Source organism: Brachyistius frenatus, unplaced genomic scaffold (assembly GCF_029030835.1).
Source record: "Brachyistius frenatus isolate BFR_SWC_R1_liver_20210118 unplaced genomic scaffold, ASM2903083v1 Contig_40, whole genome shotgun sequence".
Classification (NCBI taxonomy): domain Eukaryota; kingdom Metazoa; phylum Chordata; class Actinopteri; family Embiotocidae; genus Brachyistius; species Brachyistius frenatus.
In genome coordinates, this window is record NW_027210639.1 from 639990 (window position 1) to 652191 (window position 12202).

At 38.0% G+C, this 12202-nt stretch overlaps 1 protein-coding gene across 1 annotated transcript in view; it reads left to right on the plus strand.

Annotated features, from left to right (window-relative positions):
* Positions 1-12202, plus strand: part of tsnare1 (T-SNARE Domain Containing 1) — a 171502-nt gene that overhangs the window by 60078 nt on the left and 99222 nt on the right. Inside the window, exons 3-4 of the mRNA XM_069702094.1 lie at positions 5275-5352; positions 6270-6339. Coding sequence (XP_069558195.1) covers positions 5275-5352; positions 6270-6339 — 148 coding nt within the window. The remainder of the gene's footprint in view (positions 1-5274; positions 5353-6269; positions 6340-12202) is intronic.

A 12202-nucleotide genomic window follows, 5' to 3' on the forward strand; every position in this document is an offset into this window, starting at 1 on the left:
TAAATTGGTAATATTTCAGCTCATGTTCAAATGTAATGTGATAAAAGGATGTCTAAAAGTTATGCCAGTTATTGGACGACATGGTAATTCAACTCATTATAGTGTAAATATATCCTTAGTAGTTGGTTATATATTATGAGGTGTTAAAGATAAGAAAAAGACGTGAATGAGGTCTCATGTTAGAAACAGGACATGAACATAATCATTTATTAGTCTGCACTGTTTGTGTAGATTGGTTTTAAGATACAGACAGAGTGTGGAAGAGCCGAGCCCAGCGAGACTGTGGACAGTCGGGGTCGCGGTGTGGCCGGCCGTAGGACCTGTCCATAGAGGACATCTGAGTTGTTCATATAAACGCCAGATAGGAACCAACACACACTATAAAACCTACCTGGCTAGAACACAGAAGAAACAGTCCTAGTAGTGATACATTCATTACGCACACGGATCACAATCTCAACTTTTGGATCGATTTACACACGAGCACAAGGACTAAACTTTACTTTTGGATTACCTATGCCTTAATTTAAAGGAGCACTGGTTGAGGATTTCAACTTTCAGGACAATATTATTTTTGCACTATTTTATTTGTACTTTTGAAAGAGCTCTATTTGTATTTTATTTTTCAATACATAAGTTAGCGCTGTATATATGTTCATTTTTGCTGTAAAGCAAATACATTTGTCAACTGTTCAGCTTCATAGTAACTCTGTCATTGAGTTATTCAGGCATGCTGCTATCGAACCTGACTTGACGTTAGCACCTCTTGCACTGCCACTTGGTGGGCACTAGGGGCGCTACACTATCCCAAGAAATTTGCACCGAATGTCATCAGCATTTCAGAGAATGTGGTCATTCAAGAAGGGAGAAGGATAGTTTACATCCAAGATAGCAAATAACACTCATCCAGTATAACTTTAATATAGACTGTATACAATGTACGTGCTGTAGTATTGTGGTGTGTTGGATATATCTATATTTTCATCAATGTGTGCAGCATAGAATTATGGACTCCTCCATTAACCCGTATACAGACACACACCTTACTCATACACCCATCCTGTGAGCCCATCCAGTGTTAAGGCAGGCCACCTCTACTGCAGCATGAACGCTGAAGAGCCATCCATCATGGTAAATGAAAGGTGGACAAAGTGTGTGTGTGTGTGTGTGTGTGTGTGTGTGTGTGTGTGTGTGTGTGTGTGTGTGTGTGTGTGTGTGTGTGTGTGTGTGTGTGTGTGTGTGTGTGTGTGTGTGTGTGTGTGTTAAAGATGTGTGTGTGCTGAGATAACATTAAAAATGCACTAAAGGTCTTCCAGTTGAAAAATTACCCATTTCCAAATGTATCACCGTCTTGTAACGTTGTTCGAGTGACTGCATGCAATCATGTTATTACCTGGACGATTTGTCAGTATAGCTCAGTGAGTAGAGTTAATGACTTGTGATGTACAGTGGAGGTCTCACAGTTCCTGCTCCAGCTCGCACCATGAATATCTTTATCTCTGCTTTGTCTCTGACTTCACCTTCATCTGGCCATCCTTCTTTATTTAAAACCAATATCTGACCGTCCCTCCAACCGCCCTTCCCACATGCTGGAACTTTTTATTTGGTTTCATTTTAACACCTACACCCGCACTTTTGACCATGTCGGGAAAAAAAAGCCAAATGCTCTCATTTCTGGCTGCAGCGTTTGACAAAAGGCTGCATGAGATGGCTTGTGCTGGAAGCTCGTATGGGCTGTGACGTTGATCTCAGCCTGCTGTAATGGCTTCAGGCCATTAACCCTCCCTGTCATTTGCAATGACGTGCCTTTGAACGAGGAAAATGTCTCAGCCCACATAACTTATACAGCAGATTCACCACTCCTACTGCCAGCCTGTGGCTCGATGCCATGCCGTTCTCCCCGTCCACTACATCATCATCATATCAGCTGGACGACATTCCCACAGCCTTTGATGTCCAATCGCTTTCTTCTTCTCACTTAAAGCCATTTATTTCAACATAATTACTGTAAATCTCAATTTACTATTATTAATTTATACAAGTAATAAGTCCCATCACTTATTACTCAAAACACTATTTGTCATTCCAGCTTGATGTATTCAACAACCCATGATTTATTGAGTTATTTTTATGCGAAGAAACAGATTTAGGTATATTGCATTGGCGGCAATAGTCATCAGGTCAAATCAAACAGTGCCATCCATCCTCAGGTGTTGAGTTGCACTGAAAACTAAAAGAACACCGTGCTGCTTAAACAACATGCTGCAACTACCAAAACCTCATGTACCAAAACTTATGTCAATAAAATTCAGAATTCTGTGAGATTGTAAATGTAAATCTTGGCATCTGTCACCTGAGATATAAATACAGCTTCTACGCCAACTTGTGACCACTATATCAAAGGACTTGCAAAGCATTTGCTGGGCATTTTTTGTGTATATCTAACCCATCTTGGTAATAATTAATTTGTTGGGGCAAAAATAATGTTTTTATAGTTTTATATGGATGAATGGATGGTATTCACCATCAGTTCAGATTCAGTCAGACTACACCCAAATCAGCAGCTCTGAGGCTGTACTTGAGTTCAATGCGAATGTCAGTCAGCATTACTATTAAGAAACGTCTCCAAAAACAATTTTCACCATGGTCACTATCTATGTTAAACATGTATTAATTAAACACAAGAGTACAACTGAGGCTGGTACGGATGCCATAAGCTTTGCAGGCATTTGGTCATAGCTGCAAGGTTCTGGGCAAAATAAATACTGTTCTTCCTCTGGGGAAAATGTATGATTTATTATCAAATAGTTGTTGAGAGGTGATGTATAAAGATATTTTTGTGTGCCTCCTTGTAAACTGAGCTTTGTTTAGTAATTAGTAAACTAGTCAGCGAGTGGTTAATCGGCATTGCTTAGGCTTTAGAGGCAGGTGGGGCCTCGTATGCTAAAGCCCTGGCATCTTAAATCGTTTTTTGTATTAATCAGTTATTGAGGACTTAGTTTTTCTCATCTTTGCCCCAGAAAAAAACATCATACAATGTTCTTTTAAAAAAATATGTAAAAGCACAGACGCCTGACACTGACCACGGTTCTTTGATCGACAAAGTAAAATTGGGAGTTGCAGTGGAAAAGCACTGAACCAAGGACTACTTATCACTTAAATAAAATAAATATTAAATATATGATTAAACCCTAATGGATTACTGTGATTTAAGGAAGCTTTGAAATTTGACAGTCTTGGGTGGAGGCAGGGAGAGATAACCACAGGGTGTAGAGGAACAAGGATGTAGTGTCACTTCTATACACTACATGGATTTGTGAAGGGAGGGTTTTTCAGCTTTGATATGGTTTTACTGTTCAGCTTCATCACTGTCATAGAACTCTTTCATACAAATTAAGGCAAAAAGTTGGGAGCTGGTGTGGAAATGATGAACATGTACAGTAGATGGCCTTTTTTTTCAGTGGCCAATACAAGGTAAATAAGAAGTAATATAAGTAGTAAGAACATAATCAAGATTTTAAAGATGTAAATAGAGAGCATCTAGTGGCCAGCGGTGGTATTGTATCTTCAGGCATCACTGTGGCTGTGGTGGTGGTCACATTGCAACAATGGAATAATCAATTTGTTGTATCTGCAAATCTGCAGTCATAACTTCCTCAGATATTACAGATCCAGATGTTAAGCCTTTATTCTTTTCATATAATTTTGCAAATTATTTTTAATTAATGCAGTTCCTTGGAATATTGCTGTCATATTTGAGCACATATCTGCATGTAGCTGTATAACTGAAGGTTAAAATAGGTTTAAAGGGACATTATACAACAAAATTGAAACTTCATTAACCTTGTGTGGTCTTTTTTAATCATTATAATCACTACAGCATACATATTCAAATAGGCTGTGCTGAAAATAATACATGAATTGCTTACTTGTATTTCGCATGACCCAGTAATAGATCAGAGGCAGCAATAATGGCTGGGAAAAAAAAGATGTAATTATGTTAATCCAAAATTGAAGAACTAAAACTGCAACCAATATTTATTGTCATTATCAATACTGACTTATTGACTGCTATTTCCTTTAATAATTAATTTTTTTGTCAAAGTCGTTGCCGATCGATTTTCTATTAATTGGATAATAAACGGATTCTTTCAGCTCTGGTTGGTTTCTGAGTACCTCAGGAAATTATGAAACTGACATTCCACTGAGGGTCAGTTGAAATTTAACAGAACATATTTGTCACAGCACCGCCTACGAGATTAATCCAGTGATGAAACAACCCCAAAGAGGTTTTGGCCACTTTGGGACAGTACAATCAGCTTTGGGTTTCTGCCATTGGGCCAGAAAACCAAAACAAGGACGTAGATAAGACTTTAGACTCCATTTGGCTGAGGGGAAGTGTGGGTGAGAATTCTCTGTTGGTTTATAACTGGGAATGACCCATCTCACATCGCACTATGATATTTTATCTATTTTATCTATCCAATAGGAGCTTTAAGTAGCTCCTTCAGTGGCAGACTGCTGCACCCCTCAGTGTTTAAAGAGCGCTACTCGAGGTCGTTTCTTCCGACGGCTGTCAAACTGTTCATCACCACCCTGTAATATCGTTGCACTGTTCATCTCATTTCATTTCATAGCACCAGACATTTTTTTTTCCATTCATCCCAAACTGTATTTATTTTATTTTTATTTTTTTGTGTATATAGTCTGTGTGTGCATTTATTCTAAAATAATATTTTTTTTTACCTATTTTATTTCTTATATCTTATACGTATTTGATTTTTTTTTTTTCATATGGTGTGCACTTTTTCCTTTTCTTTGCTGCCGTGACGATCAAATTTGCCCACTGTGGGATTAATAAAGTCAAATCTAATTATCTAATCTAATTTTATAGAATAAATATATGTTTTGATACATTGTCAATGTTTTGATAATTTTTAGATATTTGATAATATTATATATTAGACAAAGTGTAGCTACAGCAGGTTAAAATGGTGTAAATCTGCTGTGAAAAAGACAGAACAAAAATCATGCAACCACAGTCTGAATGTGTTTGCTTTCAGTTGACTGGCAGTGAGACAAGGGAGGGAAAAACACAACAAACTGGGCAGATGGACACTTATGGAAATGTCCAAACCTGGATATTGTTGTGATTTTTGTTTTATCACTGTCATCCCAACATGCTGCTGGTGTGTGGTCAGCTCTCCTTATGCCATAGAGTAACGCTCCACTGGGCTGAGAAGTGTTTACTCATATCATGTTTTTTTTCTAAAGCCACGCAGGTCAGCCCGTCAGAACTGCACGATGTTTTTCAGGAGACCTCCTCCAACATCTTCCAGATCAACGCCAACGGTAAAAGGACCATTCATTATCAAAACTAGGTGTGTGTGTGTGTGTGTGTGTGTGTGTGTGTGTGTGTGTGTGTGTGTGTGTGTGTGTGTGTGTGTGTGTGTGTGTGTGTGTGTGTGTGTGTGTGTGTGTGTGTGTGCGTGTGTGCACGTGTGTGCACGTGTGTGCGCGTGTGTGTGCTTCTGTATCTCTTCTAATGACTTCAAAGATCAGGATGTGGGCATGCATAGGGCAAAACAGTTTTGAAGTTAGGGTTTGGATTTCCATATAAAATGTGAAGTATGACGTTGATCAAATTAAGATCTAGATTACTTTAGGATGGAGACTCTGGTTGAGATTAAATCTGATATCAGAAGAGGTTTTGATTTATTGGGTTAGGGTTTGGGTTTATGGTTAAATTGGGCTTCAATTTCAGTCCTTCCTGACAGCCGGTGGCAATTGAACAGGGCAGTAACAGGTGGGATTAGCCTGGTTGGTGAGCTATTTGAGCTACAGACCTATTTCAGAGGAACAGGTTAGGTTCCCGTGATTTTAAAGCAATATTAGGATTAAAGCTTCCTTTTAGTTTGCAGATTAGTGTTAGTATAAAATTAATATCAGGAATAAAGTTGGTTCATAGTGCTAATCTAAATTCAAAAAATGTACTTGATTTTAAATTATTATTCAATTAATTTAGGATTAGTGCTCGAGTTTTGGATTGAAATCAGTGTTATGAGATGTGAAAGTGGAATAAGGGTAGCTCAAACTGACATTTGATTTTGTGGGTCATTTTGAATAAAGATTTAACTCCTAATTAAGACTTTAATTATAGGGTTACACAACCCATCAAAAGTTATCTTTAGGACTCAAGAGCATGATGGTGTTTGTGAGTCCAGAATCGACTATTTTTGGGTCACATAGCATGTTTTTAATCCTTCCAGTTGTCACATTAGAGAAGAATCTTCAGTCACTGGGAACATCTAGAGATTCAGCAGAGCTACGGCAGAGTCTGTGAGTAGCACACACACACACACACACACACACACACACACACACACACACACACACACACACACACACACACACACACACACACACACACACACACACACACACACAAAACGCACACACACACACATACACACATGCACACACAAACATCAGCACACACACAAACACCATTTTAGGTGAGGTCCTAATTATTAATTATAGTTTGGCATTATCGGGAGATGTCCGCATTAAAGTAAAGTGATGTTTAGCAAATATAACCTTTGAGAATCAATATATTTGGTTCATTAAAAAAAAAAAATACAAGTTGGGTTTATAAGATGCTATTCAGTAAATATTTTACATCGCCCTAAAACATGAGGGGATGAGTTTAACCATATGTTTTTATGTATGTTATTCATCAGTGCCTCATTCTATTAACACGGTAAACTCAGAGATCAGGTAAAGATACCGTAGGGCCGGTAAACAGCTGGACCTCCAGGGCTTCAGGTGAGGCAGGTATATGTTTCTGTGTCCCAAAGTTGAGACCAAACCTCTTCCCTTGTCAGCTCTGGAAGGCTTACATTCATCTCTGCTTTCGAGAAAGGTGCTTATTTTCTCTTTGTTTCATCACCCTCTTACATATTGATTGTTCTTTTTTAGTTGAGCTGCCAGCAATTACCAGATTCAACATAGATGACAAAGTGTCCAATCTAAGATGATTGCATCTGTTTAAAATGCATTACATCCCACTGTGTTTGCTGGCATGTCATCAATTCTATCGAACATTTTTTATGATTGCCTTGGAAACTTACTGAGAATGCTCGGCTGCTTTTATTTTTAACTTCACATTTTCCGTCTGCAATATTGATGCTGGTTTCAAACAAAACATCCAGTGCCTCCAACTGAGGCAGATTACATCCAATATGATGCTTTGTGTTATTCAGCAGCTCTCAGTGTTTTGAAAGACTATTCAGTGGGCTTCCTGGTTTGTCAAGAATTTAATGGTGACTTTTAGAGCTCATTAAACCAGAGTTTTTGTTTTTGTTTTGATCAGTAGATTTTGTGGTTCCAACAGTTCTCTCTTGTCGCCTGTGAAAAACTTAAATATATACTGATTCTTATGGCACACTTTGAGCACATTCAAAATTACATCATTAATAACATTATCCAGGGTTTAGGTTAAGAGTTTCATTTTTCTTACATGGTGCATGCTGATTCCAGGAGTTTTATGCCCTGACAAGAGTAAAATTCAAGGGACAAATCCATGCGAAGCCTCATTTTAGCATTTTTCTTAAGAACTGTAAAAACATAACCATAAATATCCGGAATGATCCTGCACTGACGTGATTTGTTTTAGTACTTTATTCTATGTATTTATTTAGCCATTTTTATATTCTACTAAACCAACAAAAGACAAACACTTAAAGGAAACTTATTTTAGCAATACAAAGGCATTCATTTTATATTTCAGGTCTCTTGACCAAAAAGACAGTGACAAAAAGAAAGCACCATGCAGATTGAAAGAGCCAACCTCGAGCTGTCTTGATGAAGGTCTATTGACCGGACTGTCATTTTCTTTGTGAATTCCTATTGAGCTGTTTTTTTCCTCTTGAACATATATTGACTGAAATGCACTTTGATAAAAATCTGTATAAAGGTTAGCATGAAAGTGGTCAGTTTTACAGAAAACTGGTACACAAATAGTGGGTGTTTTTGTTTTTACAGTTCCACAATTCTATAGAAGTGAATATGTTTCTGGAGCCGTTCATGTTATCCCATGATCCTCATCTGCAGATTGAGTTTACCCAGTTGTGGTTGGAGTTTTATTCAAATATTTTAAGGGCTGAAACGACATCATGTGAAGACCAAATATGTCCAAAGTAAAGAGTGAACTTTGACCCTCAACTTGAAGCAATTACTGCTCACCTTTTGTACTGATGGTTAAATTAAGAGAGTGTCATTCATATTCAAGCCTAAAGTGTGTTTAATTGTGGGGATCTTCTCTACAATGTTGTAAGGCTCTGTTGTAAACTTTGCTATGTCAAGTGCCTTGAGATAACTTGTATTGTGATATCGTGCTATAAAAGAAAAATTAAATCCAATGAAATTGTGAAAGTTAAACCCACTAAAGGATGGGTTTGAGTTAAATGTGTCTTAAACCCTTCGGTCTGAGACTGTTTTAAAATAGATGCCCAAATTCTCTTTCGTCAGCCAAGTTAATGCTGTAAGAAAACTGAAACTGAATCGTATATATTAATGGCAATTTTGACGGAAGATAGTCTTATTCGCCATTCCCCAAAATCAAATATAGTTCATTCTTGTTTACTGACTACACCACAACCATATTGTTTTACTAGTAATCATAGTATTTATCCTCTGTTAGATTACAGCTTGATAGGCAGTCTCAATTAGAAAAAAATGCTTTCCTATTTATTGTTTGGAAGTGGAGACAGAGATTAATTTACTCAAGAAGTTTCAGCTTCTGATATTATGTCATCTAATGCAATAATTTTTTCCACTTAATAAAGAATAGTATCCAAAAATGTTAACATGCACAAAAAATAATAATACATAAGTGTAGTAATTCCACTGCAAGAAGCCTTATAACAATCAGTTAGTGATACTGATTAAATTGAACCTTTCATCTGCAATTCTACCACATTTTATTTATGTCTTGTTTTTACATTCTTATCGTTCATAATTTGTCTCAGAATAACACAGGCTCCAGTTAAGCTTGTCAGAGAAGTTGTTTTAAAAGCTTTTGCCACAGCTTGCTCCTAATAACTATAGTTCCTGAATGCTGAGGCAGCTTTCTGTGACTCTTGCTGCAAGTTTTCTGCCAAAGCCAACATATGTACGGACGTGTTCATGGATAGCTGGTTGTCATAGTGTTCATGATCAGAGATGAGGCACAGACCGGCCTTGCCTCAGCACTGCAGCCTTTTACAGGCTTTTTCATGCCATGTGACGTCCCCTCCCTCCTACTACCGACCGCACCGTATGTGTGTTTCCAACCACCTGCCGCATCATGAAGATCAGCAAGCTAACCGGTTGACTTGTTACATGTAGCGATGTCTACCTGGCTGTGAAGACGAATCGTGTCTCTGAAAAGGACATACAACATGGGGTTCCAGTTCAAGATTGACAGAATATCTAAAACCAAAAAACGTTGTCCCTTTTTCCTTGATCCGAGTGCACCGTCTCCATACCTTTATTATATGTGCTGAGACCAAACTATCTCTCTCTCTCTCACCATGTTCTGGCACAAAGGCATTTATTGCGTTGTGTAAGTCTTCAATGTGTGAACACATTGTAAGTGCGATGTGTCCATTGATTAGCTTTAATTCGCATTGGCTCAACATTTGGCTGAGTTTGCAAAAGGCCCTCAGCGTTTTTGTTGATTTATAGCCAAACTGATATGTGTAGAGATAGATAAAGGTAGATGTGTTTTATTTATCGATGCATAATGGGCTGCTGGGTTAATTGAATGTAGATTTATGTCACACTGATAGGTCACTGCCTACTCAGACAAAAAGTTCACCGCATATTACTAGTACAGTAACGTCCATCGTGGAAAGGGTTATAACAATACTGATGTACCAATGTGGATGAGAATAGGTGTTGATACTCTCCGTACTGGCTCTGAAGCTTTGTAACTCCTTTGTAAAAAAAGGGGAACAAAATACAAAGCCCTCGTTCTTTGTAAAAGAAGCAGTCCAACATCAGCTAAACTGAGTCTGTATTTGTCAGTTAGATTTCCTTCTTTTAATTGCTCACCAAACTGTGGCGCAGAGTTACCAGCAAGTAGTTTTGTTTTGTTGCAAGAACCATAGCATTACTCATGTTAAAAACAGTAAACCAAGAGCTATGTTGATTGGGATTTGTTATGTAGCGGTACATAATTCCGTGAACTTGAACAAAATTCACACTATTTATTTGCCATTACCCATTCATGACCTGTTGTTACCGCAACGTGCTCCACATATGTTTTTTGCTAACCACAGCTCTCTTGTTGTGATAATAGTCCTCTGAGAAATGGGCTTCACATATACATGTGGCTCTCGCAGCTTTGTGAAGTATGTCTTTATGCACATTTTCACCACAGCTGGGTTATTTCAGGATCTCTCTGGAAATAATCACTGGGGAAAATGTTTTTGTCCATTGCTTGTTTTCATAAGAATGCCCTTGATATACACAGACACAACATGTATTATATGTTTTATAAAGTGCAGATGAGGAAGGATTAAGTCAATGTAATCTGGAGGACAAGAACAGAAAAAAATGGCTCAACTCTGAGATATTAAACAGACATAAATAATTATCATAATGGCCAATATGGAGAGGAGGAATAAGTACACGAGAATTGTTTTCGTACAGGCATTAAAAAAAACAAAGACAAAAACAATCCTATTAAATGGATTACTGATTTATAAATCTGCTAACCTTCACCAAGGTCATGGATTCTGTTTGGATTCAGAAGAATATGGGACATTTAAACAACTTCACAAACAAATAATTAAACACATGCTATTTCACAACCTGACATTTCTTGATCGTGTGCTTCCGATTTTTCCCCTGCTAAAAAAAAAAAAAATCCACATTTTTGAAAATATTATCTTTAAGCACTGTTTGATATGATGCACAGTTCATCGTTGAATCAATGAGTGCAAGCTGCCAGGTCTCTGAGGCAGGGACAAAACCTCCAGCCTATTTCCACCACCAGACTTTACAGTTGGTAAAAAAGTTCTTTGCCTGAACAGCTGTCTTTTGTCTTCTCCCAATACGTTTACTGTTTCTGCGGCCGACAACTATCATTGATGTTTCTCCCCAGAGCACATTATTCCAAAAGGCCTGGTCTTTGCTATACATTCAAAGGGAGAGGCTGCTTTCTGTAGAGCCAATGGATGGAGCCGGACCTCATCTCGCTCCGATGCAGTGTTGAGCAGTTGTAAGTGCATAGAAAGGGTCAAACTCACAGTCACCACAGCCCTGTGCTTCTGTGACAACGTTTTTACAGTTACTGTTCACTGAAGAGCTAAAATGTCCAGGTCCAGAGATTGACCCCTACTCGATACCTCCAGTCCTCGAGTTCAGTGAGGTGGGACAGTTAAAATTGGGGTTAGGGATAGGGATAAAGACTGTTTGACTGACAGTGAACCAACCGCACACTCCAAGGTAACTTTGGAGGCGTAGCAATAGATGTCCGATGTCTCTGCCCCTTTGATTGGTCACTTTGAAATGGCTGTAGATCTGTCAGGTCATGATCAATGTCAGTGTTATTCAAAGGCTACTGGACTTTTTGAGTTTCTTGAAAACATTTTGTCTGAGAGGCCTCTTTAGTTCTCAGGATATTTCTTGAAACATATTGAAGAAACTTAAAAAAAAAAAAACCAGTTCCCTTTGGTTAACACTTAAATAGACCTGTGTTGTGTTTATAAATTGTACTGTACTCAGATTCAGAGGATTAAACTCTGATTTGCATTAATATATTATCACCTTGCCTGCCTTCATTGTATTTCAAAATAACCTGTCACGACCATAGTTCTGTAAATTGTTTACTTCCAATAATTTGGAGATCTTGTTAAATCATTTAAGTCATCGGCATTCACAACCTTTTTTCTGCAGGCTTTAGAGCGTTTTGTTAACGACAGATCTGTACTGTTACTTGATACTCATACTTGAAGGAGTAGTGCCTGACTAGTTTAGTTCAACTTGGTGTATTTCCCTCGGTGACACAATGTCATGCTATCTTTGCACTTTCCACCTTGTAAAGATTTGTTGAAGTGAGGAGTCACACAAAACAGCTTATATCAGGGCAAAAAGCACAAGACCCTCGAAGCTTTCCAAAGAACATGACTTTTACGTCAATCATTTGAACTGTTTT